At 35.1% G+C, this 26,181-nt stretch overlaps 2 protein-coding genes across 6 annotated transcripts in view; one reads left to right on the forward strand and one right to left on the reverse strand.

Annotated features, from left to right (window-relative positions):
- The window catches only part of LOC139974403 (uncharacterized), a 114,344-nt gene that overhangs the window by 27,503 nt on the left and 60,660 nt on the right, over nt 1-26,181 (forward strand). The window lies entirely within an intron of this gene.
- LOC139974405 (uncharacterized) lies at nt 2,192-25,703 on the reverse strand. Of its 5 annotated transcripts, XM_071981536.1 has the most exons (10): nt 25,369-25,703; nt 20,413-20,615; nt 19,009-19,180; nt 18,026-18,100; nt 17,041-17,115; nt 6,800-6,874; nt 5,817-5,891; nt 5,375-5,449; nt 4,840-5,008; nt 2,192-3,118 (listed from the first exon to the last, which is right to left on the reverse strand). In XM_071981536.1, exons 1-10 carry the CDS (start codon nt 25,445-25,447, stop codon nt 2,656-2,658), a joined length of 1,461 nt encoding a protein of 486 aa, XP_071837637.1. In that variant the 5' UTR covers nt 25,448-25,703; the 3' UTR covers nt 2,192-2,655. The 5 variants fall into 5 exon arrangements, with proteins under 5 accessions (XP_071837637.1, XP_071837638.1, XP_071837643.1 ...); XM_071981537.1 differs by lacking the exon at nt 5,817-5,891 and having other exon boundaries at nt 25,369-25,702; XM_071981542.1 differs by lacking the exons at nt 2,192-3,118; nt 4,840-5,008; nt 5,375-5,449; nt 5,817-5,891; nt 6,800-6,874 and adding exons at nt 13,495-15,136; nt 16,007-16,175 and having other exon boundaries at nt 25,369-25,688.

Genomic DNA, 26,181 nt, shown 5'->3' on the forward strand with positions numbered 1-26,181 from the left:
ACGGGAACAGTTAGATGTATAACACTTATGACTGGTAAACAGGTCCAAAATCTGCTGGTATTGGAATGGAACACGGCAGCAAGTGTGGCCATTCAGAGTAAACTTATATTGTTCAAACAACAATACAATTGCTATTAATTTTGAAAGGGATTGTGGAAACCCATTTTTGCGTAAGCTGTTTATCATTTTGCCTGGTTTTTATTTAAAAGGAAATAAAGACGACTAGAATTTAACGTGTGTTTCCCTATAGCTAAAACCGACGAGTATTCATAGAAAGCTTGAGATAGGGATCAGCATTGTTTGTTCAATAATTATCTGAAAATGATAGAAACGAAAGTGAGGATGAATTTTATAAATTCGAATTGATCATGACCTTAGCCCCGCACTGGACATAAATAACCAAATTCCACATTTCAGTGTACACTCGTGAAGAAACAAATTATTGCTGACGGGATTTGGCTTATGACGTTTCATTTATATTTGCTTATTCTAATTTTAAAATAGTATTGTAAAGCAATTCCTTTAATACCAACATAAAAGAGATTTGCGACACGTAATGTTATATCCTTTGTTTATTACAAATTGTCTTGACAGTATATATGTGTGATGTTAACAACATATTTCCGATATCATATAGGTTCTTCTCCAGTACTTACAATAAGTGAACAAACAAACATACCTTAAACAAAGTTACAGACACTGACGACGTGCTTCAAGTCATATTGTTTGTCGGACATTAAAGATAAAATCCCAATTGGTTCCGCATTTTGTGCTTTGGCATCGTAAGATCAGTTTTAATACATGTGTTTCGTTTTTTGGGGGCCTAGCATTTGCCGAAGGAAATCCCCCTTTTTTTATGGTAAACTTGAAATCGTCGTTTCTATGATCGGGAAGATTGAAAAAGTAAGTTACAATGAATCCATTGTTTTTTTCTGGGTGTACTGACTTTGTGTCCGAATTTTGAGAGCGACAGTGGGTGAACTTTATTTGAATAACTGACTATAGGTGATAGATGGTTTGATGTGGGGTCGGGTGGGGTAGATACCAAAGGCTCTTTGTAGGTTTATCTTTTAGAGAAGTTCTCAGTCTAGTGTACCATTAGGCTTCACTCTCAACAGCTCGTCGGTGTACCATGTGGCCAAATTAGGAAGATATCATCGATGTAAAATACGTAAAATAATGACATTATTTGAATACTTTTCAGCAATGGTAATTCAAGAGACTACTAAAAATACATTTTCTAAGCAAAGTTGTTTGATGGTAAACAGTTGTTTTGAAAGCAAGAGTAGAATAGTGCTTAGGATAAATCTGATGAAGTACACGATATCTTTTGTACTCTTTTTATAAAAAAATATATATATATATTTCCGTACAGCTATGAGATTATTTCGATCAATGATATTACCAGTTCTTGATTTGAAGTTTAAAAAAAGGACAAAAAATAAATAAATCAAGGATTGTTTTCTGAATTAATTAGCCTAGATTTATTTTAAACAGCAGAAATGGCAAATACAGGAAGTAATTTTCAAAAAACTTATGAAACATGTTAGTTTCGACTAAACATTTGCTTAATAAAAATCTTGTTCTGAGTTTGTCTATTGGTGATGCAATATGTGTCGCACTGCAACACAACACCTTAAATATCAAATATGAAGGTTACAAACAGAATACAGTTAAAAATAAGTATAAACAAAACACAAAAATGTTGAATAAAAATGTAAAAACACCAACAGCAACAATATATACATACTCAAAACAATGAATAAAGAGTTATAAAACAAAACATAATTTTGACATTATGTTTTTACCATTTTTTATTTGAATGACCGAAATCCTCGAAACCATGTAGGCTATCAGACTTTCAAAGTTTACTTTTAAAACACTGACGGTCACATGCATGATCAATGGAAATCAAAAGGCAAACTGTCAAATTCGTGCGAAACACTGTAAGCCCGATACAGGTCAAACTTGGTGAGAGTATATACCTGGTCAAGTGCTGTTCAGCGTCTGTGAGTAACGACGAAAGAAGGTCAAAGGTAAGGGGTCACTAGTCATTAAATATGAACAACTGTTGTTTTCCTGTATTTAGGACGTGCCAATATGACAAATTGCCAGAACTCCGCCCACCCGCGCATGAAAATTAATCTCGTGAATTTGATATCGTATCATTGTATGTGATGTTTAAAGGTCAAATGGTCAATGGGGTCAAAGACCAAACTGGGTCAAATGTGTGCGACAAAGTGTGTCACGAGTCTCCCAAGGCGTAAACCTAATGGACTTCAAACTTGTTAGGTGCAGGTCTTGCCATGGGCTGTTGAGTCTCTGTGAATAATGACGCAATAGACGAGAAGGCAAATATGATTGTCGACAAAATAGTTCTCGTTATTACGAGAATGTCAAAATGTTTAAAGGACCGAGAATATGACTCCAACGAAATGAATATGGCTCCAAATAAACTTAAGGCTTATTTACTTGATGGATTTACAGTATGTTATTGTGTCACCGGAGTAATGTCATTATTAAAGCGGTAATGTAACCAAAGTTTGGAATGCAATCTACAACTCCATGGATTGCCCCCTTGTTCCCATTCGAAAATAATATTTACCTTTACTATTACATTCTCTATAACTATCTTAAAATGCATATATTTGCATATTAATGAATACGTGGCTCAATATAGTAATATTTACTTTCGTCTGGGGGCTTGACAGGGTTGCTAGAGTCATTCCCGTCGGTAACATTGGCCACGTGACTAGTTTGGCCCTGATTTGCGTTCTTACGCTCTTCTTGTTTCCCTTCCAAATCTATATATGTATATTCGTGAGGATTTTGATTGGCGTCATCCACGCTCTGATAAGCAACATTATCAACTTGTCCTTCTTTATTTGGCTCATTTCCAGCGACATAAATTGGATTATACTCTACATTGTCTCCATGAAGTTGTTCAGAATGTGAAATTTCTGGGGTCTCATTAACGGTCTCGGTCCTCACATTTCTGTCACTCAGCTGCGATTCGACATGACTCTCACTTGTGATAACATCATTCTGAGAGTACGCTGCATTATTGAAGGTCGTGTTGCTTGCCACTTTATCACCACTTTTCCGTCGTCTGTAATAACTGAGTTTGAGAAAAAAAAAAAAGATAGTAAAATGACGGGTAGTCGGGATAATTCGGCCATCGAGTGATGGAACTATAAGTAGACATTATATGGCATCATTAACTCAGTTTATATCATTATATTCATCATTAAATCATTGTTCAATCTACTATAATGCACCACGTTTTAAACCTCCACGTAAAAGTGGGTATCGCACATTGAGTACCACCCCGAGCTAGCCCCCAAGTGAAAAATATGGGCGCGGAAGTATCGTTCCGCCCCCACCCCCCCCCCCCGCTCCGCAAGTCAGAAAACCCCTTTTTCATTTCCAAATGAGAAAAAAATCTCATTTGAAGCACCAAATTGCATCTAAGGCCAGGTGAAAATGCAAAATTCTTTACAAAATGGAGTGGGTGTTGAAGTGTGCTATATTGCACCAAATTGCATCTGAGGCCACCTGGAAATGCACAAAAAATCCAAAGGGGAGGGAGACAACCCGTCCCCTTAGACCCCTCCCCCAGGCCGTTTTGAAGACGTTCTCATTTCAGCACGACGCCCCACTGTCCAACATGAGGACCGCTCTTACTTTGGCATTAATGTAACTTAATCGATATTTGTTGGGCAAAAATCGTATGTCACCACAGGATTAGGCTAAAAACCAAATATCATGAGTGGAATCTATAAGGAAATACCAATACTCCTTGGACAAAAATGGAACTATGACATTTTATATAAAATATCTGATAAGAAAGTTAAACAAGCGCATTGTTCATCACAGTTATGTTGAAATATGCTTACAAGTAGATTATGTGATAAATAAACTCACAATCATACATTCATGTTTTGCTGTATGCATATGTATATATATATATATATATATATATATATATATATATATACATATATATAGGCATATTTATAACTTTTTTAATTCCTATTCAATACATTTACCGACACATGGTTACAAGAAGAAGTGTGGTTATATCATTTGCTGAATGTTATTGACAGTCCAGCAGTTAGAAGGTCCATGCCTACTTAACAAACACTTTGAAATTACGGATTGTTTTCCACCCCACCAACCTCCCCCCCCCCCATCCCTCCACACACACACACTTTTGTAACTAATGATGCTCCAGCTTACCACCCTAATTCTTAATTTCGGGAAAAGTCCATAATTAGATAAATCATTATAAAATTGGTCGTTGAGATAAAAGTCGCATTTGAAGGAATACGTCGAAATTTTGCTATCGGAATAGTAGAGGATCATGTGGAACTTTCAAAATAAAGCATGCGACAGCTTAAGATGAGAGGCCAAAACTTTGAGGAAAAGAATCTAAATTGCGATACAAACGTCGCCTTTGAAGAACGAGTAGATATTTCAAAATATCATAGTCGAAATTTTCAGAAAAAATATCGAAAGTTTGAGCATACCTGCGATAGCGTCAAACTTTTCATGGAAGAAATATTAAACATTTTAATAATTCGAAAAACGCAAAATGTTGAGAAACAAATTACCCCCCAAAAAAATCGGTATTACAGGTAAAAATTTGAAGCTAAAACAGTTCAAACTTCAATAAAAAGTGGAAAATTTTGAAGTAAAAGACAAACACAAGTCGAAAATCTGTAGAAACATCATTAAATCTTATATCAATAATGCTGAGCAAATTATATTGTTCTTCTGTTCCTTTAAACTCAAAATGCTGCATCATATCGCGACCTGCACAGAAAGACGTTTACGTACCGTATGAAGTATGCAACACTCAATGCTACTACAAGGATCATGATGAGTATAACCAAAACGGGCACGAGAACTTTCGCACCAGGTCCCGTCTGTTTGCCTTTTAAGGATTTGGAAAAGTTAGCAGCATTCCTCGTCGAAGATGGCGTATTGGAAACCAAAGAATTTGTATCTGTAGAGAAATCAAGAAAAATCCAATCACTAAGAAATAATTTTGCAAGTGAACAAGACGAGCAGCCGTCGTTGGTGAAAGCAGCCCTTGTTTCGTTCAGGAGGCTCTCAGTGTACATTGGTTCAGCTGTAAGACTACATCTGGATCTTCACAAGTATAGAAAATGTCGTCATGACGGCTGAGTTGAGTCTGATATCGTTCAGTAGTCGTAGCAGTCTCCGACCGGTCTAAGTCGTGAACCGCAGCGAAGTACCAACAGAAAATCGTGGGCTTTAAGCTTTTCTATTATTTGTTACTGGATCATACCATTACAATTGTGCATACAAAAATTGGGAAGTATAAAACAAGAAATTGTATGATATTTACCATGACTAAAGGATTTGGAAACGGTAGCAGTATACGTCGTCGAAGATGGCGTATTGGGAACCAAAGAATTTGTATCTGTAGAGAAATCAAGAAAAATCCAATCACTAAGAAATAATTTTGCAAGTGAACAAGACGAGCAGCCGTCGTTGGTGAAAGCAGCCCTTGTTTCGTTCAGGAGGCTCCTAGTGCACCTTGGTTCAGCTGTAAGGCTACATCTGGATCTTCACAAATATAGAAAACGTCGTCATGACGGCTGAGTTGAGTCTGATCTCGTTCAGTAGTCGTAGCAGTCTCCGACCGGTCTAAGTCGTGAACCGCAGCGAAGTACCAACAGACAATCGTGGGCTTTAAGCTTTTCTATTATTTGTTACTGGATCATACCATTTCAAATTGAGCATAAAAAAATTGGGAAGTATAAAACAAGAAATTGTATGATATTTACCATGACTAAAGGATTTGGAAACGGTAGCCGTATACGTCGTCGAAGATGGCGTATTGGGAACCAAAGAATTTGTATCTGTAGAGAAATCAAGAAAAATCCAATCACTAAGAAATAATTTTGCAAGTGAACAAGACGAGCAGCCGTCGTTGGTGAAAGCAGCCCTTGTTTCGTTCAGGAGGCTCTCAGTGTACATTGGTTCAGCTGTAAGGCTACATCTGGATCTTCACAAATATAGAAAACGTCCTCACGACGGTTGAGTTGAGTCCGGTCTCGTTCAGTAGTCATAGCAGCCTGCGACTGGTCTTAATCGTGGACAGCGAAGTACCGACAGACAGCCGTGCAAACAGTCGTAAACTTTGAAAGGCATATAAGAATCATCAAAAAGAATGATATGTTTTAAGTGTAAAAATCCCCAAACATTTGAGTGTCAGTACTACGTCTGTAGCCAGTTTGCTGTTTGAAGATATTGACATGTAAAATACACTAAATCCATGGAATGCTCTATTATGTGTTTAATGATGATGACGTCGGCTCCCCAGTGTAGGTGTAAATGTTAATGATAGTCCATTGTTTTAGAACTATTAATAACTTAACCGATACATTCATATAAGCAACAGACACACAGTATCTATGTGTCCTTGACCAATGCATGTAAACATGTCTTATGTTCTCCCATTGAGTTCTGGATTGCAATCTGAGGAACTGAACTAATGGTCTGTGTAAAAGACTATAGTTCAGTCACTTTAAAGATAAACCTCGGTTATCTCAATGGTCATTTTTCATTCATTGAAAGTGTTATAAAAATGAAACTGGCCCTGATAGCAGTATTTTAGCAGTGACAAGTAGTCTGCAACAAATTGAAATTAAGCTCGTGCTTAACGTCTTTCAGGGCTTTCAGCATTTCTATTATATGTTACTGAATCATACATGAAATTGTGCATATTATATTGGGAAGTATAAAAACAAAATTGTATGATATTTACCATGACTAAAGGATTTGGAAGAGGTAGCAGCATTCGTCGTCGAAAATGGCGCATTGGGAACCGAAGAATCTGTATCTGTCGAGAAATTAAGAAAAATTCAATCACTAAGAAATCATTTTGCGACTGAACCAAAAGTACAGCTGTCGTTGTGAAAGCAGCACTTGTGTTTTCAGGAGGCTTTCAGTGTACCTTGGTTCAGCTGTAAAGACTACATCTGGATCTTCACAAATATAGAAAACGTCGTCACGACGGTTGAGTTGAGTCCGGTCTCGTTCAGTATATTCGTAGCAGTCTGCGACCGGTTCTAATCGTGAACTGCAGCGGAGTACCGACAGACAGTCATGAAAAGAGTCGTAAACTTTGAAAGGCATAAAAGGATCATCCAAAATATTGATGTGTTTCAAGTGTAAAACTCCTCAAACAATTGAGTGCCAGTACCACGTCTGTAGCAAGTTTGTTGTTTGAAGATGTTCACATAAAATATACTAAATCCCTGGAATGCTCCTTTAAGGGTTAAATGATGATGACGTCGACTCCTCATGTGCAGGTGTAAATGTTAATGTTAGTCTATTGTTTTAGAACTATTAATAACTTAACCCATACATTCATATAAACAACAGACACTCAGTATATCTATGTGTCCTTGACCAATGCATGTAAACATGTCTTATGTTCTCCATTGAGTTCTGGATTGTAATCTGAGGAACTGAACTAATGGTCTGTGTAATAGACTACCTAGTTTAGTCACTTTAATAGTGAACCTCGGTCATTTCAAAGGTCATTTCTCATCTATTGAAAGTAATACAGAAATGAAACTGGCACTGATAGCAGTATTTTAGCAGTGACAATTAGTCTGCAACAAATTAAAAATTAAGTTCGTGCTTAACGTCTTTCAGGGCTTTCAGCATTTCTATTATATGTTACTGAATCATACATGAAATTGTGCATATTATATTGGGAAGTTTAAAAACAAAATTGTATGAGATTTACCATGACTAGAGGATTTGGAAGAGGTAGCAGCATTCGTCGTCGAAAATGGCGCATTGGGAACCAAAGGATCTGATTCTGTACACAAATCATGAAAAATATAATGACTAAGAACTAATTTTGCAAGTTAACTAGACGTACAGCTGTCGTTGTGAAATCAGCCCTTGTGTCGTTCAGTAGGCTCACAGGTTACCTTGGTTCAGCTGTAAAGACTACATCTGGATCTTCACAAATATAGAAAACGTCGTCACGACGGTTGAGTTGAGTCCGGTCTCGTTCAGTATATTCGTAGCAGTCTGCGACCGGTTCTAATCGTGAACTGCAGCGGGGTACCGACAGACAGTCGTGCAAACAGTCGTAAACTTTGAAAGGCATATAATAATCATCAAAAAGATTGATATGTTGTAAGTGTCAAAATCCCCAAGCATTTGACTGTCAGTACTACGTCTGTAGCCAGTTTGTTGTTTGAAGATAATACTGAAATAAAATATACTATATATGATGATGACGTCGGCTCCCCAGTGCAGGTCTAAATGTTGATGTTAGTCCATTGTTTTAGAAATACTAATAACTTAACCCATACATTCATATAAACAACAGACACACAGTATAATGGTCTGTGTGAATAGTTCAGTCACTTTAAACCTCGGTCATTTCAATGGTCATTTTTTTTATCCATTGAAAGTGTTATAAGGATGAAACTGGCAATGATAGCAGTATTTTAGCAGTGTCAATTATAGTCTGAAACGAATTAAAATTAAGTTCGTGTTTAACGTCATTCTGCGCTTTAAGGATTTCTATTTTATGTTACTGAATCATATATAAAATTGTGCATACAAAAATTGGGAATATAAAAAAGAAAACAAATTATTTTTACCAAGACTAAAATACACTTGAAAACCACGTGATTCGTCACGCATTCCGTTGTTGCCCTTTTTCAAAAGAATTCTTAAATAACAACCCGGTGATCCACTGCGCGTTACCGGAATGGGACAGTTTCCCGAACAAGAACAAATTTCCGCCACAAGCGGCGTGTTCATTTCGTCACAAACCTGTTAAAAATTCAAACGGACATTTATTATTCTGTTCATAAATAGTAAACATTTGATGGTAAAATGGGACTTTCATTCTAAATTGATGAATAATATAGTATTTGAATTATAGGTGGACTAAATCTTTGATAATAGCTACTCATCAATTAGCATTCCTTTCGATATCACTAAAATTCACGAAAGTCTTGGAAAGGATTGATGAAAACATGAACCCCTCCCATATCCACCTGGATCCTCAAGGGAGTTCTAAAACAGGTTTGAACCTAAATTATATGTAGCAGGATATGTAACTCGGTATACGCTGAAGAAAGTTGAATGAAAGTTATACTTACCCTTGCTTATACAGGTTCGAAATTATTACCATTGTCGGTGGTATACACGTCTGGATTTAAGGCTGAGTGATTCGTAAAATTACGTAAACCAGGGGCTTTCATGGACTTCCACACTCGATAGTAAGGCCTCCCAATATTTCTTAAACCCAATCGTATATAAAGTTTCATACATACTTCTTAAACCAATATGTGTTAACTGAGCGAAATATTAAATTGTTGCATAACATAATGGTATTGCAAAAATTGAAAACTACACGCATCATTCTTTTCACATTTTAAAATTTGATTTATATCCTAGAATTTCTATCTTCAGTTTATTTGGAAATGCTTGTCAGTTGGTTTTCCTTCTCAAATGTTCTTTTGAGCTTTATGTATCATGTAATGTAACTTCTTCAAGTAAGATGTAATGGTTAATGTTTAGAGTACCTGCATAGCGACACAAAACGACACAGAAATATGTTATTTATGTTATTAACGTTATTTAAACTTTGCATTGAGCCTGATAATCACAACTAGTTTAGGTGTTTGTTTTGAACAAATTGAATTAAGTAAAAACATTTTTTTACTAATAATATACAGCAAGAACAAGATGCAAATTAGAACTTGACAGCGTTCTATGTAGAGTTGATATGTGCGCATTATAAATACTGTATTATTATAATTATTATTATTATTGTTGTTGTTGTAGTTATTATTTGATTATTGTTATTATTCTTATTCTTATTCATCATTCTGATCGTCATCGTCATCGTCATCGTCGTCATCATCGTCGTTATAATCATTTTTATAATTATTATGATTACGACGACGACTAAGATGACGATGTCGATGATTGTAATAGGCACAAGCTATGAACCAGAATTTGACCCGGCATATAGCGAATGGAGAGGTAAGCATATAGATTGAAGGGTATATAGAAAGTATTTTTGGTACGCGTATAACTTACTTCGGTTATGCTAAAAGTATCGGGACACATGTTCATATTCCTCTCCAATGACAAGTATGTAATGCTGATACGAATTAAATCATTTGCATTTGAGTTGAGCTGAAGCGTAATTGACCAGCAGAATGTTTCCCCCATGTTTGGTTGATAATATGCGCTGGGTGGTGTGATGCTGATTATAACAGCATCATGTAACTGTATCACCATACAGTCTAAGGAAAGAATGGAAATTAAACAAGTTGATGAACAGTGATATGTACCAAAATGAATCATAACATTTTATGAAAATATTTAAAAATCAGGAAATCTTAACAGTGAACAAGAAATCGAATGGCAAGTACAAAAACTCATCATTAAGATATCGAAACTTCAAGCAGATCTAGTAGAGACTGCCATAAAATATATGAGATATAGTCTCATATAAGAAAACGAATTTTACAATATTGTTCAATTGTAATTTAAAAGCGAAAATCTTCTGATATTGACGAATTCTTTTATAAAGAAAATTCCTACTTGTGCGTCAGATCATGAACGAGTTGTTAAAAAAAATGAAAATTGGAATAATATACGGTCAACCGGCTGCCCAACTATTTAGGGTGCATTGTGTTTATTCGTTCACGATGTAATATGTCTTTAACACTATGTTTCAACAATCCGTAAATTTCAAAGTGTTTGTCGCCAAGTTAAGTATGCATGGACCTTCTAACTGCTGAACTGTCATTAACGTTCAGCAAATAATATTGCCACACTTCTTCTTGTAAGCATGTGTCGGTATATGTATTGTAAAGGAATTAAGAAAGTTATTTATATGCCTATGTATATATATATACATACATATACATACATCAAAAACATGAATGTATGAATGTGAGTTTGTTTATCATATAACCTACTTGCTACTAGAATATTTCAACATAACAGATGAACAGTGCGCTTGTTTAACTTTCTTATTAGTTATTTTACATACAATGTCATAGTTCCATTCTTGTCCAAGGAGTATTGGTATTTCCTTAATGAATTTCCCTCATGGGTGACTTTAATTCTGATATTTGGTTTTTAGCCTAATTCTGTGGTGACCTACGATTTTTGCCCGACAAACCTCGATTCACATTTATGTCACAGTAAGAGCGGTCTTTATGTTGGACATTACTTTGAGGCGTCGTGATGAACTGAGAACGTCTTCAAAACATGTTGGTTATGGGAAGATGTCTTATTTAGTTACTTTAGCTGAAATAGGTATGGGATTGATTGGAGGCTGAAGTACACAGAAGTATATTTGCGCAACACTTGGGTTGATAGAGGCAATTATAGAAGATTTGAGGCATTTAAAGAGCAGCCTAGGAAATTTGTTTACTGCCAGCTAGAATTCATGTTCCGAAATTTTTTGCGTTCTCGTTGCTAAAAGATCGAAATGGTCATTACATAGGGGATTGTAGATATCACGAAAAGTGAATGTTTGTTTGTATGTACGTGTGCATGTGTGTATGTATGTGTGTATGTATGTATACAATTACACGTACACATTTACCTTTGACCGTCAAAAGAATAAGTGATTAAACCTTACCTTCTTGGGCAGTTACGGCTGCCAACATATATCCGAATTGAAGTATACCATGTATCAACGATATCTTTGAAGTAACCATGGTACCGCCGTATAAGAAAGTTTCCAAATATATTCGTAAAGTTAACACGAAACTTTCAGCCTTCAGTAAAACTCAGCAATAGATAAATATATATAGGAGCTACTGAAGAACTGAGTGATAAGGAAATTAGAGAGAGTAGGTAATTTCAATAAACATAACGCGTACAAGTTCAACCACACACTAATAGCTTCAGTTGTTATGTGGAACAACGAAACTGGATGTCTTTGAAATATACTGAAGTGAAGTGATACGTGCGATAACGGGAACAGTTAGATATATAAAACGTATGACTGATAAAAAGGCAAAAAATCTTTTGTTCTTGGAATGAAATTCACGCGTTAGCAAGTTTGGCCTTTCAGAGTTAACTGATATTGTTCAAACAACAATACAATTGCTATTAATTTTGAAAGGGATTGTGGTACCCATTTTTGTGTAACCTGTTTATCATTTGGCTGGTTTTTATTTAAAAGGAAATAAAGACGACTATAATTTAACATGTGTTTCCCTATAGGGAAGACCTACGAGTATTTATAGAAAGCTTGACATGGGGATCAGTATTGTTTGTTCAATAATTATTATCTGAAAATGATAGAAACGAAAATAAGGATGAATTTTATAAATTCGAATTGATCATGACCAAAGCCCCGCACTGGACATAACCTAAATCCATATTTCAGTGTACACTCGTGAAGGAACAAATTATTTGCTGACGGGATGTAGGGAAATGACGTTTCATTTATATATGCTTATTCTAAGTTTAATAAGTGATGTATAGCAATGCCTTCAATACCAACATAAAAGAGATTTGCGACACGCAATGTTACATCCTTTTTGTATATTACAACTTGTATTGACAGTATATATGTGTGACGTGAACTAAATATTCCAGATAACATGTAGGTTCTTCTCCAGTACTAACAGTATAAGTGAACACACAAACATACCTTAAACAGAGTTACAGACACTGTCGACGTGCTTCAAGTCATATTGTTTGTCGGACAAACAAGATAAAATCCCAATTGGTTCCGCATTTTGTGCTTTGCCATCGTAAGATCAGTTTGAATACATTTGTTTGTTTGTTTTTTTTGGGGGGGGGCTAGCATATGTCGAGGGCAACCCCCCTTTTTTTATGGTAGACTTGAAATCGTCGTTGCTATGATCGGGAAGATTGAAAAAGTAAGTTACAATGAATCCATTGTTTTTTTCTGGGTATACTGACTTTGTGTCCTAATTTTGAGAGCGACAGTGGGTGAACTTTATTTGAATAACTGACTATAGGTGATAGATGGTTTGATGTGGGGTGGGGTGGGGTAGATACCAAAGGCTCTTTGTAGGTTTATCTTTTTGAGAAGTTCTCAGTCTAGTGTACCATTAGGCTTCACTCTCAACAGCTCGTCGGTGTACCATGTGGCCAAATTAGGAAGATATCATCGATGTAAAATACGTAAAATAATGACATTATTTGAATACTTTTCAGCAATGGTAATTCAAGAGACTACTAAAAATACATTTTCTAAGCAAAGTTGTTTGATGGTAAACAGTTGTTTTGAAAGCAAGAGTAGTATAGTGCTTAGGATAAATCTGATGAAGTACACGATATCTTTTGTACTCTTTTTAATAAAAAATATATATATTTCCGTACAGCTATGAGATTATTTCGATCAATGATATTACCAGTTCTTGATTTGAAGTTAAAAAAAGGACAAAAAATAAGACTAGTCAAGAATTGTTTTCTGAAGAAGAATTAGCCTCGATTTATTTTAAACAGCAGAAATGGCAAATACAGGAAGTAATTTTCAAAAAACTTATGAAACATGTTAGTTTCGAATAAACATTTATTTAATAAAAATTTTGTTCTGAGTTTGTCTATTGGTGATGCAATATGTGTCGCCCTGCAGCACAACACCTTAAATATCAAATATGAAGGTTACAAACAGAATACAGTTAAAAATAAGTATAAACAAAACACAAAAATGTTGAATAAAAATGTAAAAACACCAACAGCAACAATATATACATACTCAAAACAATGAATAAAGAGTTATAAAACAAAACATAATTTTGACATTATGTTTTTACCATTTTTTATTTGAATGACCGAAATCCTCGAAACCATGTGGGCTATCAGACTTTCAAAGTTTACTTTTAAAACACTGACGGTCACATGCATGATCAATGGAAATCAAAAGGCAAACTTTGTCAAATTCGTGCGAAACACTGTAAGCCCGATACAGGTCAAACTTGGTGAGAGTATATACCTGGTCAAGTGCTGTTAAGGGTCTGTGAGTAACGACGAAAGAAGGTCAAATGTAAGGGGTCACTAGTCATTAAATATGAACAACTGTTGTTTGCCTGTATTTAGGACGTTCCAATATGACAAATTGCCAGAACTCCGCCCACCCGCGCATGAAAATTAATCTCGTGAATTTGATATCGTATCATTGTATGTGATGTTTTAAAGGTGAAATGGTCAATGGGGTCAAAGACCAAACTGGGTCAAATTTGTGCGACAAAGTGTGTCACGAGTCTCCCAAAGCGTAAACCTAATGGACTTCAAACTTGTTAGGTGCAGGTCTTGCCATATGCTGTTGAGTCTCTGTGAATAATGACGCAATAGACGAGAAGGCAAATATGATTGTCGAAAAAATAGTTCTCGTTATTACGAGAATGTCAAAATGTTTAAAGGACCGAGAATATGACTCCAACGAAATGAATATGGCTCCAAATAAACTTAAGGCTTATTTACTTGATGGATGTACAGTATGTTATTGTGTCACCGGAGTAATGTCATTAAAGCGTTAATGTAACCAAAGTTTGGAATGCAATCTACGACTCAATGGATTGCCCCCTTGTTCCCTTTCGAAAATAATATTTACCTTTACTATTACATTCTCTATAACTATCTTAAAATGCATATATTTGCATATTAATGAATACGTGGCTCAATATAGTAATATTTACTTTCGTCTGGGGGCTTAACAGGGATGCTAGACGCATTCCCGTCGGTTACATTGGTCACGTGACTAGTTTGGCCCTGATTTGCGTTCTTACCCTCTTCTTGTTTCCCTTCCAAATCTATATATGTATATTCGTGAGGATTTTGATTGGCTTCATCCACGCTCTGATAAGCAACATTATCAACTTGTCCTTCTTTATTTGGCTCATTTCCAGCGATATAAAGTGGATTATACTCTACATTGTCTCCTTGAAGTCGTTCAGAATGTGAAATTTCTGGATTCTCATTAACGGTCTCGGTCCTCACATTTCTGTCACTCAGCTGCGATTCGACATGACTTTCACTTGTGATAACATCATTCTGAGAGTACGCTGCATTATTGAAGGTCGTGTTGCTTGCCACTTTATCATCACTTTTTCGTCGTCTGTAATAACTGAGAAAGAGGGAAAAAATAGTAAAATGACGGGTTGTCGAGATAATTCGGCCATCGAGTGATGGAACTATAATTAAACATTATAGGTCATCATTTACTCAGTTTATATCATTATATTCATTATTAAATCATTGTTCAATCTACATAAATAAACCACGTTTTACACCTCCACGTAAAAATGGGTATGGCAAATTGAGTACTACTCCAAGCTACGTTACGTAATGTGAAGTTTACATTTTTTATTCTCAAAATCTACTCTCAGTTACTGTCAGGAATTTTTAAAATGAAATTCCTCACACGGTAAGATAATACTTTATCAGAAGTCAGGAGACGATTTGATCAAATACTTGAGTTTTAGCAAGAAAGTTCGGTATCTCATAAATGATTGTGAATTATGTACAATTTTGTTGTCTAGTATATGTTGGACTTGAAAAACTTGGTATTACCTTGTTTGTGAAGTTTTCGTTATAGTTACCAAACTTTTGTGAATTTCAAGAACTTCATTTTCAATCTAATGTCATCTCTAAGATCCGCAATACTTAATTCCCTTTGGTGAATCAATCGGACAGAAATACATCATCAAGTTATTATATAGATTAATTCATAACTTGTTCGTTATCTATAAAATGGCAGAATAAGGTGTTTCCATTACAGAGTTGCCCATGTTTATCACAAAGTGCAATTCTTTGTATGGGGAGGACGGTAAAATCTGAACCTGAACAATTTGACGAGAAAACTTAAACTTGATAAATTTGATAATGTTATATCAATAATGCTGAGCAAAGTGTTTTGTTCTTCTGTTCATTTGAACTCAAATTTCAGCATCAAATCCCCGACCTGCACAGAAAGACGTTTACGTACCGTATGAATAATGCAACACTCAATGCTACTACAAGGATCATGATGAGTGTAACCAAAACGGGCACGAGAACTTTCGAAACAGGCCCCGTCTGTTTGCCTTTAAAGGATTTGGAAAAGTTAGGAGCATACGTCGTCGAAGATGGCGTATTGGAAACCAAAGGATCTGATTCTGTAGACAAATCAAGAAAAATCCAATCACTTAGAAATCATTTTTCCAGTTAACTAGAAGTCTAGTGTACAATGGTTCAGCTGTAAAGACTACATCTGGATCTTCACAAATATAGAAAACGTCGTCAAGACGGTTGTGGTGAGTCCGGTCTCGTTTAGTAGTCGTACCAGCATGCGACCGGTCTAAGTCGTGAACCGCAGCGAAGTATCGACAGACAGTCGTGCAAATAGTCGTAAAATTTGAAAGGCATATAAAAATCATCAAAAAGAATGATATGTTTCAAGTGTAAAAATCCCCAAACATTTGAGTGCCAGTACTACGTCTGTAGCCAGTTTACTGTTTGAAGATATTGACATGTAAAATATACTAAATCCATGGAATGCTCTTTTAAATGATGATTATGACGTCGGCTCCCCAGTGTAGGTGTAAATGTTAATGATAGTCCATTGTTTTAGAACTACTAATAACTTAACCGATACATTGATATAAACAACAGACACACATTATCGATGTGTCCTTGACAAATGCATGTAAACATGTCTTATGTTCTCCCTTTGAGTTCTGGTTTGCAATCTGAGGAACTGACCTGATAGTCTGTGTAATAGACTACCTAGTTTAGTCACTTTTAATAGTGAACCTCTGTCATTTCAAAGGTCATTTCTCATCTATTGAAAGTAATACAGAAATGAAACTGGCACTGATAGCAGTATTTTAGCAATGACAATTAGTCTGCAACAAATTAAAATAATTTTCGTGCCTAGCGTCTTTCAGGGCTTTCAGCATTTCTATTATATGTTACTGAATCATACATGAAATTGTGCATATTATATTGGGAAGTTTAAAAACAAAATTGTATGATATTTACCATGACTAGAGGATTTGGAAGAGGTAGCAGCATTCGTCGTCGAAAATGGCGCATTGGGAACCGAAGAATCTGTATCTGGCGGGAAATCAAGAAAATCCAATCACTAAGAAATCATTTTGAGAGTGAACTAGAAGTACAGCTGTCGTTGTGAAAGCAGCCCTTGTGTCTTTCAGGAGGCTCTCAGTGTACCTTGGTCAGATGTAAAGACTACATCTGGATCTTCACAAATATAGAATACGGCGTCACGACGGTTGAGTTGAGTCCGGTCTCGTTCAGTATAGTCGTAGCAGTCTGCGACCGGTCTTAGTCGTGAACCGCAGCGAAGTACCGACAAACAGTCGTGCAAATAGTCGTAAACTTTGAAAGGCATATAAAAATCATCGAAAAGAATGATACGTTCCAAGTGTAAAATCCCCAAACCGTTGAGTGCCAGTTCTACGTCTTCAGCCAGTTTGTTGTTTGAAGATATTCACATAATATAAACTAAATCAATGGAATGCTCTTTGAAGGGTTTAATGATTAAGACGTCGGCTCCCCAGTGCAGGTGTAAATGTCAATGTTAGTCTATTGTTTTAGAACTATTAATAATTTAACCCATACATTGATATAAACAATAGACACACAGTATCGATGTGTCCCTGACCAATGCATGTAAACATGTCTCATATTCTCCCATTGAGTTCTGGATTGCAATCTGAGGAACTGACCCATTGGTCTGTGTAATAGACTACATAGTTTATTCACTTTAATGATGAACCTCTGTCATTTCAGAGGTCATTTCTCATCTATTGAAATTTATACAGAAATGAAACTGACACTGATAGCAGTATTTTAGCAATGACAATTAGTCTGCAACAAATTAAAATAATTTTCGTGCCTAGCGTCTTTCAGGGCTTTCAGCATTTCTATTATATGTTACTGAATCATACATGAAATTGTGCATATTATATTGGGAAGTTTAAAAACAAAATTGTATGATATTTACCATGACTAGAGGATTTGGAAGAGATAGCAGCATTCGTCGTCGAAAATGGCGCACTGGGAACCGAAGAATCTGTATCTGGCGGGAAATCAAGAAAATCCAATCACTAAGAAATCATTTTGAGAGTGAACTAGAAGTACAGCTGTCGTTGTGAAAGCAGCCCTTGTGTCTTTCAGGAGGCTCTCAGTGTACCTTGGTCAGATGTAAAGACTACATCTGGATCTTCACAAATATAGAAAACGTCGTCACGACGGTTGAGTTGAGTCTGGTCTCGTTCAGTAGTCGTAGTAGTCTGCCACCGGTCTTACTCGTGAACCGCAGCGAAGTACCGACAGACAGTCGTGCAAACAGTCATAAACTTTGAAAGGCATATAAAGATCATCAAAGAGATTGATGTGTTTCAAGTGTAAAAATCCCCAAACATTTGAGTGCCAGTACTACGTCTGTAGCCAGTTTATTGTTTGAAGATATTCACATAACATAAACTAAATTCATGGAATGCTCTTTCAAGGGTTGAATGATGATGACTTCGGCTCCCCATGTGCAGGTCTAAATTTTAATATTAGTCTATTGTTTTAGAACTACTAAAAACTTAACCCATACATTGATATAAACAACAGACACTCTGTATCATTGTGTCCTTGACCAATGCATGTAAACATGTCTTATATTCTCCCATTGAGTTCTGGATTGCAATCTGAGGAACTGACCTACTGGTTTATGTAATAGACTACATAATTCAGTCACTTTAATGATGAACCTCGGTAATATCAATTGTCACTTCTCATCGACTGAAATTGTTATAGAAATGAAACTTGCGACTAATAGCAGTATTTTACCAGAGTCAATTAGTCTGCAACAAATTAAAATTAAGTTCGTGCCTAACGTCATTCTTGGGTTTAAGCTTTTCTATTATTTGTTAAAGAATCATACCAATAAAATTGTGCATACAAAAATTGGGAAGTATAAAAAAAAATGATATTTACCAAGGCTAAAATTCACTGTGAATTGAAGACGTTGTTTAATTCCCTCATTGGCTTTTGTCAAACGAGCTTCAAAATAACATCCCCGAGATACATTCCTCGTTGACGGACTCATACAGTTTCCCGAACAAAAACACATTCCCTTCAAAACCATCGTGCTCATATTGCCACAAAACTGCCAAAAAAATGCCACAGACCTTTTTTATTCTATTCATAAATAGTTAAGATTTGAAGGTAAAAAGTTACTTTCATTCTAAATTGATGAATTATGTAGTAGATGAATTAAAGGTGGACTAAATCTTTGATAATAGCTACTCATCAATTATCATTCCTTTCCATATCACTATAATCCACGAAAATCTTGAAAAGGATTGATGAAAACATGAAACCGTCCCATATCCACCTGGATCCTCAAGGGATTTCCGTGACTGATAAGTTTAATAGTTTTCGTGATTGGAAAGTACACAAGTCAGTCTCCAGAGTTGTGGATAAAGGATTCATACCAAAACATTTTTTTTTTTAACTTTAACTTTTTATTTAAGTTTTATAGTTTTATATAGCAGGATGTGTTACTCGGTATACGCTGAAGCCATTTGAATGGATGTTATACTTACCCTTGCATGATACAGGTAATAAATTATAACTATGTTCAAAGTGGTATACACGCCTGGATCTACGACTGAGTGATTCGATAACTTACGTAAACTATGGACATTCATGGACTTCCACATTCGATGGATAGGCCTTCCAATATGTATTACGCCCAATAGTGCATGATGTTTCATACTACTTCTTAAAAAATACGTGTAAACTGAGCAAAGTATTAAATTGTTGCATTACATTCTGGTATTGCGAAAATTGAAAACTATACGCAACACTCTTTTCACTTTTTAATTTGATTTATATCCTAGAATTTCTTTTTGCAGTTTATTTGGAAATGCTTGTCAGTTGCTTTTTCTTCAATAATGTTCTTTTGAGCTTTATTTATCATATAATGTATTTTAAATTGACATGATTAATGGTTAGTGCACTGCATAGCGGCACAAAACGACACAGAATTATGTTATTTATGTTATTAACGTTAATTAAACTTTGCATTGAGCATTATTATTACAATTAGTTTAGGATTTTGTTTTGAACATGAAAGCATTCTATGTAAACTGGATATATGAGCGTGGTAAATACTTCATTTTTTTAATTATGAGGATGCTGATGACGATGCTGATACTAATAATGATGATGATAATGATGATGATGGTGATGATGACGACGACGACGACGACGATGATGATGATGATTGTAATAGGCACTAGCAATGAACTAGAATTTGACCCAGCATATAGCGAACGAATTGGTAAGCATATAAGAGGGTATAGACATAATACTGTGGACACGCGTATAACTTACTTCGGTTATGCTAAAGGTATCGAAACATGGTCCCATACTTGTGCTCAATAACAAATGTGCAATCCTGATACGAATAAAATCATTTGAGTTTTGCGGAAGCTCAATCATCCAGCAGTATATGCGTTCACTGCCTTGTTGATAATATGCGTCGGGTGGTGTGATGCTGATCATACCATCATTATCGAACGGTTGCATCGTACAGTCTAAGAAAAGAAAGGAAATTAAGCAAGTTTTTAAACAGTGATATGTACCATAATGATTCATTCAATTTTATGAAAATGTTTGAAATCAGGAAATCTTTACAGTGAACAGGATATCGAATGACCAGTGCAACAAAATCTCCATTAAGCTGTATCGAAACTTCACGCAGATTTTGCAGACACTGTCATAAAATATGAGACATAATCTCATATTACAAAAAAGGAATTATACAATATTGTTTAACTGTTATTTAAATATGAAAATCTGACATTGACGAATTATTTTATCGATAAAATGCCTACCTCTGCTTTAGATCACGAACGAGTTATGATAAATGATAAATTGGACTAATACACGGTTAGCCGGGTGCCCAACTATCTAGGGTTCATTTTGTTTATTCGTTGACAATATTTCTCCGAGACTATGTCTCAAGTATTTGCGTTGGAAGCTATCAAACAGGAGTGGAAGGAGGGGGGGGGGGCAAGTGGGCAAAAGCCGTCGGGAGAAGGTTAATTTTGTAACTGCTACTACAAACAATTTATATCGAAATTTCAAGCATCTTATCCCAGCCTAAATTAAGCTACTTTTCTTCAGATTTTTAACTGGAGTTTCTCTCTTTCTTCGAAATTTGAAGTTTGAAATTTTTTTGCTTGAACTTATCTGTAGTACTGATTTTGGTTTTGTAATTTGTAATTTGTATTTCAACACTTTGCGTTTTTTGAATTATTTAAAATTTTGCTTAATATTTTTCCCTTGAGAAGTTTGACGCTTTCGAAGGTATTCTCCAACTTTCGACTTTTGCTGAAAATTTCGGCTATGATATTTTAAAATATCGACTCGTTCTTCGAAGGCGACGTTTAAATCGCAATTAGATTCCTTTTCTCAAAGTTTGGCCTCGCATGCTTTATTTTAAAAGTGCCACATTATCCTTGGCTATTCCGCTAGCAAAACTTTGACGTATTCCTTCATATGCGACTTTTATCTCACAATTTCGACCAATTTTATAATGATTTCTCTAATGATGAACTTTTCCCGAAATTAAGGAGTAGGGTGGTAAGCTTGACCATCTCTAGTTACAATATATATATATATATATATATATATATATATATATATATATATATATATATATATATATATATATATATATATATATATATATATATATATATATAGATACATATATATATAGATACAATATATATAGATACATATATATAGATACATATACAGCATATACAGCAAAAACATGAATGTATGATTGATTTGATTGATTTGATTTAATTTATTGTTTTAACACATAGTAATACAAGGTGAACAAGACAATATAACTGCAAATAAGTAAATATGTGAAAGGAAGTAAACTAAGAAACCCTTGTGGGCTTAATCGAATAGAGTACTCCCATCAAAGAAAAAGGAAAACCTTAACACCTAAAAAAAAGAAGAACCCCCCCCCAAAAAAAACAGATAACCTTAACACATAAGACAAATAACACTACCCCCCCCAACCACCACCACCTACTCCCACCCCTTACAACGGATACAATCAATAAAGGCTTTCATAGTAATTTTTCAGATGTCGCCTGAACGAAGCCATGGATGTATAGGATTTCAAGTTGATTGGAAGATTGTTCCACAAAGAAATAGATCGATTACGGAGGCTTTGCATGCTCTTTGAATTATGACAAAAAGAAGCACGCAAATGACCAGCTTGTCTAGTATTATAATTGTGAATAGAGTGACCAATTGTATAAAAGGTAGCAAAAGAACTTGGAAGCAGATTGTTCATAGCACGGTAAGTAAACGTCAGAATATTTAAAGAAATGAGATCAGTGAACTTGAGCACGTTTAAGGAGGAGAATAAATAACTGGTATTATCACGTGGAGCTGAAGACGTCATGTGCCTCACAGCCCGTTTTTGGAGAATGACAAGCTTATTAAGATTAGTATTGAAAGTACCAGACCAAACTGAAGAGCAGTACGATAGATTAGGAAATATAATACTATAGTAAATAGATCTCAGAATTTTCCTTGGAAAAGTATATTTTAACTTAGATAAAATACCTACACCTCTAGAAACTTGTTTACAAACATGATTGATATGGACTTTCCAAGAGAGCTGAGAGTCAATATACACACCAAGAAATTTAATATTATCGACTCTTTTAAGGCAAATACCATGCATATATAAATCAGCATTTAATGTTCTAGAGGAGTTACCAAATACCACATAATTTGTTTTATCAATATTCAAAGACAGTTTGTTAGCAGAAAACCAATCATAAAACGCATTTAATTCATTACATATGGTTACTTTAAGAGTTTCTACATTGCTGTCAGAGAAAAAAATATTAGTGTCATCAGCAAAAAGGACAATCGAGCAATTTGTAGAGACGTTGCAAATATCATTTACGTAAATTATAAAAAGAAGTGGACCTAATATAGACCCTTGAGGAACTCCGCACTTAACTGAACGATTATCAGAATTGATTCCAGAAAAAGAAACGTACTGTTGCCTGTTAAACAAATAACTTGAAATGAGAGAAAGAGCTAGACCTCTAATACCGTAATGTGATAATTTCCCCAGAAGAATTCCATGATCGATGGTATCGAATGCTTTGGAAAGGTCTAAAAAAACACCAATACAATTATCACCCGAATCAAGAGCACTATGAATTTTATCCACTGCATTGACCAAAGCAAGTTCTGTAGAGTGGCCAGGGCGAAAACCAAATTGATTTTCATTGAGAATATGAAACTTATCAAAGAAAGCATTGAGACGGTTAAAAATCAACCTTTCCAAGATTTTCGATATACAAGGTAGTATAGAAATGGGACGATAATTACTAAATAAATGAACGTCACCATTTTTAAATATCGGTATGACTTTGGCAATTTTAAGAATATCAGGAAATATACCCGAGGTAAATGAGAGGTTGAAAATATAAGTCAGTGGTTTTACAATATAAGGTATTATCAATTTCATAATGTTCGGGCGGAAATTATCGAAACCAGCCGATTTCTTAGTAGCAAAAATTGAATTTGAGACATTAAAAGCTTCACTTTCAGTCACAGGAAAGAGAAAAATAGTGGAGGGATTGGAATCCCCTAGGTGACTACTGAAATGAACATTAGAATCAATGGAACTGGCTAAGGAAGGACCAAGGCCAACAAAATAATTATTTAAAGCATTTGCTATTTTATTAACATCAGTGATTTCATGACCATCCTTAGAATGGAAAACATCGGGAAAATGGTTGGTTTTTCTAGTCTGTAGAGTGCCATTGATAATATTCCATGTTTCTTTCATGTTGTTTTTATTTTCATTAAAAAGATGAAAATAATAATTCCTTTTTGCAATACGGAGAACGTGGTTAAGCTTATTCCGGAAGCGTGCATAATTGTATTTATTATCTGCTGTAGGCAATTTTATATATGTTTTATAAAGCTTATTTTTTGTACGAATAGATTGTAAGATACCAGAAGTGATCCAAGGGGAAGGTTTCTTCCTCGTCTTCTTACCCTTAATAAGTTTCATAGGGAAATTTTTATTATAAATTTCACTAAGTGTATTGTGAAAATTATTGAAAGCATTATTAACATTATCATCATTGAAAACTTGATGCCAGTCCAAACCAGATACTTCCGATATAAAATTATCAATATTGATATTTGAAAAATCTTGAGCATAAAAATCCTTACGATCATGCTTAGTAGGTAAAAAAGAAATATTTAAATGAATCGGAAAATGATCAGTAATATCAGTGATAAGAACTCCTGAATAGGAGATCATGACATTATTGTCACCCAAATTGCCGTTAGTCAAGATATTGTCAATAAGTGACGAGGAAGAACTAGAAACCCGGGTAGGTTTGGTGATTGTGGGGATGAAACTACAAGAAACTAAAATATTCAAAAAATCCGACGAGTTTGGCCTATTGAAGTCAATATTGAAGTCACCCAACAAATAACAAGGTTTCTTCTCCTTAGTGATACCATCCAGTGTTTGGTAAATGTAATCATTAAACGAAGTAATATTTCCACTAGGGGGACGGTAGATTATGCCAACGATTATATCTCCTTTTATGAAGGGAACTCTTATTTCGACAAAAAGGCTTTCAACATGATCATTAAATACTGAAATATCATCACGTTGACTGAATGTGTATTTTTGATCAATAAATAAACAAATCCCTCCACCCTTCTTGACAGAGCGATGACTCTCGACAAGTGAATAACTATCTAATTTAATGAGTGGAGACAAGTCATCTGTGAACCAAGTCTCCGTGAAACCTATAATTGTAACATCGTGTTTAATAGTTGAAAGAAAGTCATTAATCGCACTGAAATTCTTATTGAGACTACGACTATTTAAATGAAAAATATTGAAATTACTAGTAGGCATCATATTAAGATCATCAGTATTGTAGTACTTACACATATCCGAACGTATATCGCCAAAATAATCCATATACCATTCATCATTTACTGAAGTGTCATTTGTGATTGTGAGTTGTTTATCATATTACCTACTTGCTACTAGAATATTTCAACATAACATATGAACAATGCACTTGTTTAACTTTCTTATCAGTTATTTTCCATAAAGTGTCATAGTTTCATTCTTGCCCAAGGAGTATTGGTATTTGGAGATATCACGAATAGTGAATGTATGTATGCGTGCGTGTATGTGGGTGTATGTATGTATGTATGTTTACATTTACAAGTACAAATTTACCCTTGACCGTCACTTACTTTCTTCGGCAGTTACGACTTGCAACATATATCCGACTTGACATATAAAAAACATCCACGATATCTTTGAAGTAACCATGATACCGCAGTAAAAGAAAGTTTCCAAATATACTCGTAAATATTAACACGAAACTTCCAGTCTTCAGTAAAACTCAGCAATAGATACATATATAGCAGCTACTGAAGAACTGAGTGATAAGGAACTTAGGAGTCTACAGGTAATTTCAATACATACATAACGCCTGCAAGTTCAACCACAAACCAATAGCTTCAATTGTTATGTGGAATAATGAAAATGGATTGTCTTTGATATACTGCAGTGAAGTGATACGTGCTATAACGGGAACAGTTAGACTATAACACTTATGACTGTTAAACAGGCAAAAAATCTGCTGGTGAAAAAAAAAAAAACAACGTTAGCATATTAGGTCATAACAAGTATTGTTCACACTACAATACAAGTGCGAATAAGAAAGGTGCAGTGGAAAACCAAATTGGCGTAAGCAGTGTTTCATTTTGCCTGGTTTTATGTATACAAGGAAGTAATGGCGACTACAATTTAACGTGTGGTTCCCTATATGAAAGAACTATACGACCCTTAATAAGGACGCTTCACAGATGTAAGTAATTATTGTTCAAAAATTACCTGAAAGTGAAAGAAAAGAAAATTCGGATGGATTTGATCAATTCTGACTGATCATGATTTCATATTCTATTAATTAACCCTTTCCGTGTTGGTGTTGAAAGGACACGGATATCCGTATCTTTGTGAAGATTAAGATCAGGGAATAATTGTTCTTGTAATGGGTTTGT

Source organism: Apostichopus japonicus, chromosome 9 (genome assembly GCF_037975245.1).
Source record: "Apostichopus japonicus isolate 1M-3 chromosome 9, ASM3797524v1, whole genome shotgun sequence".
Lineage (NCBI taxonomy): Eukaryota > Metazoa > Echinodermata > Holothuroidea > Aspidochirotida > Stichopodidae > Apostichopus > Apostichopus japonicus.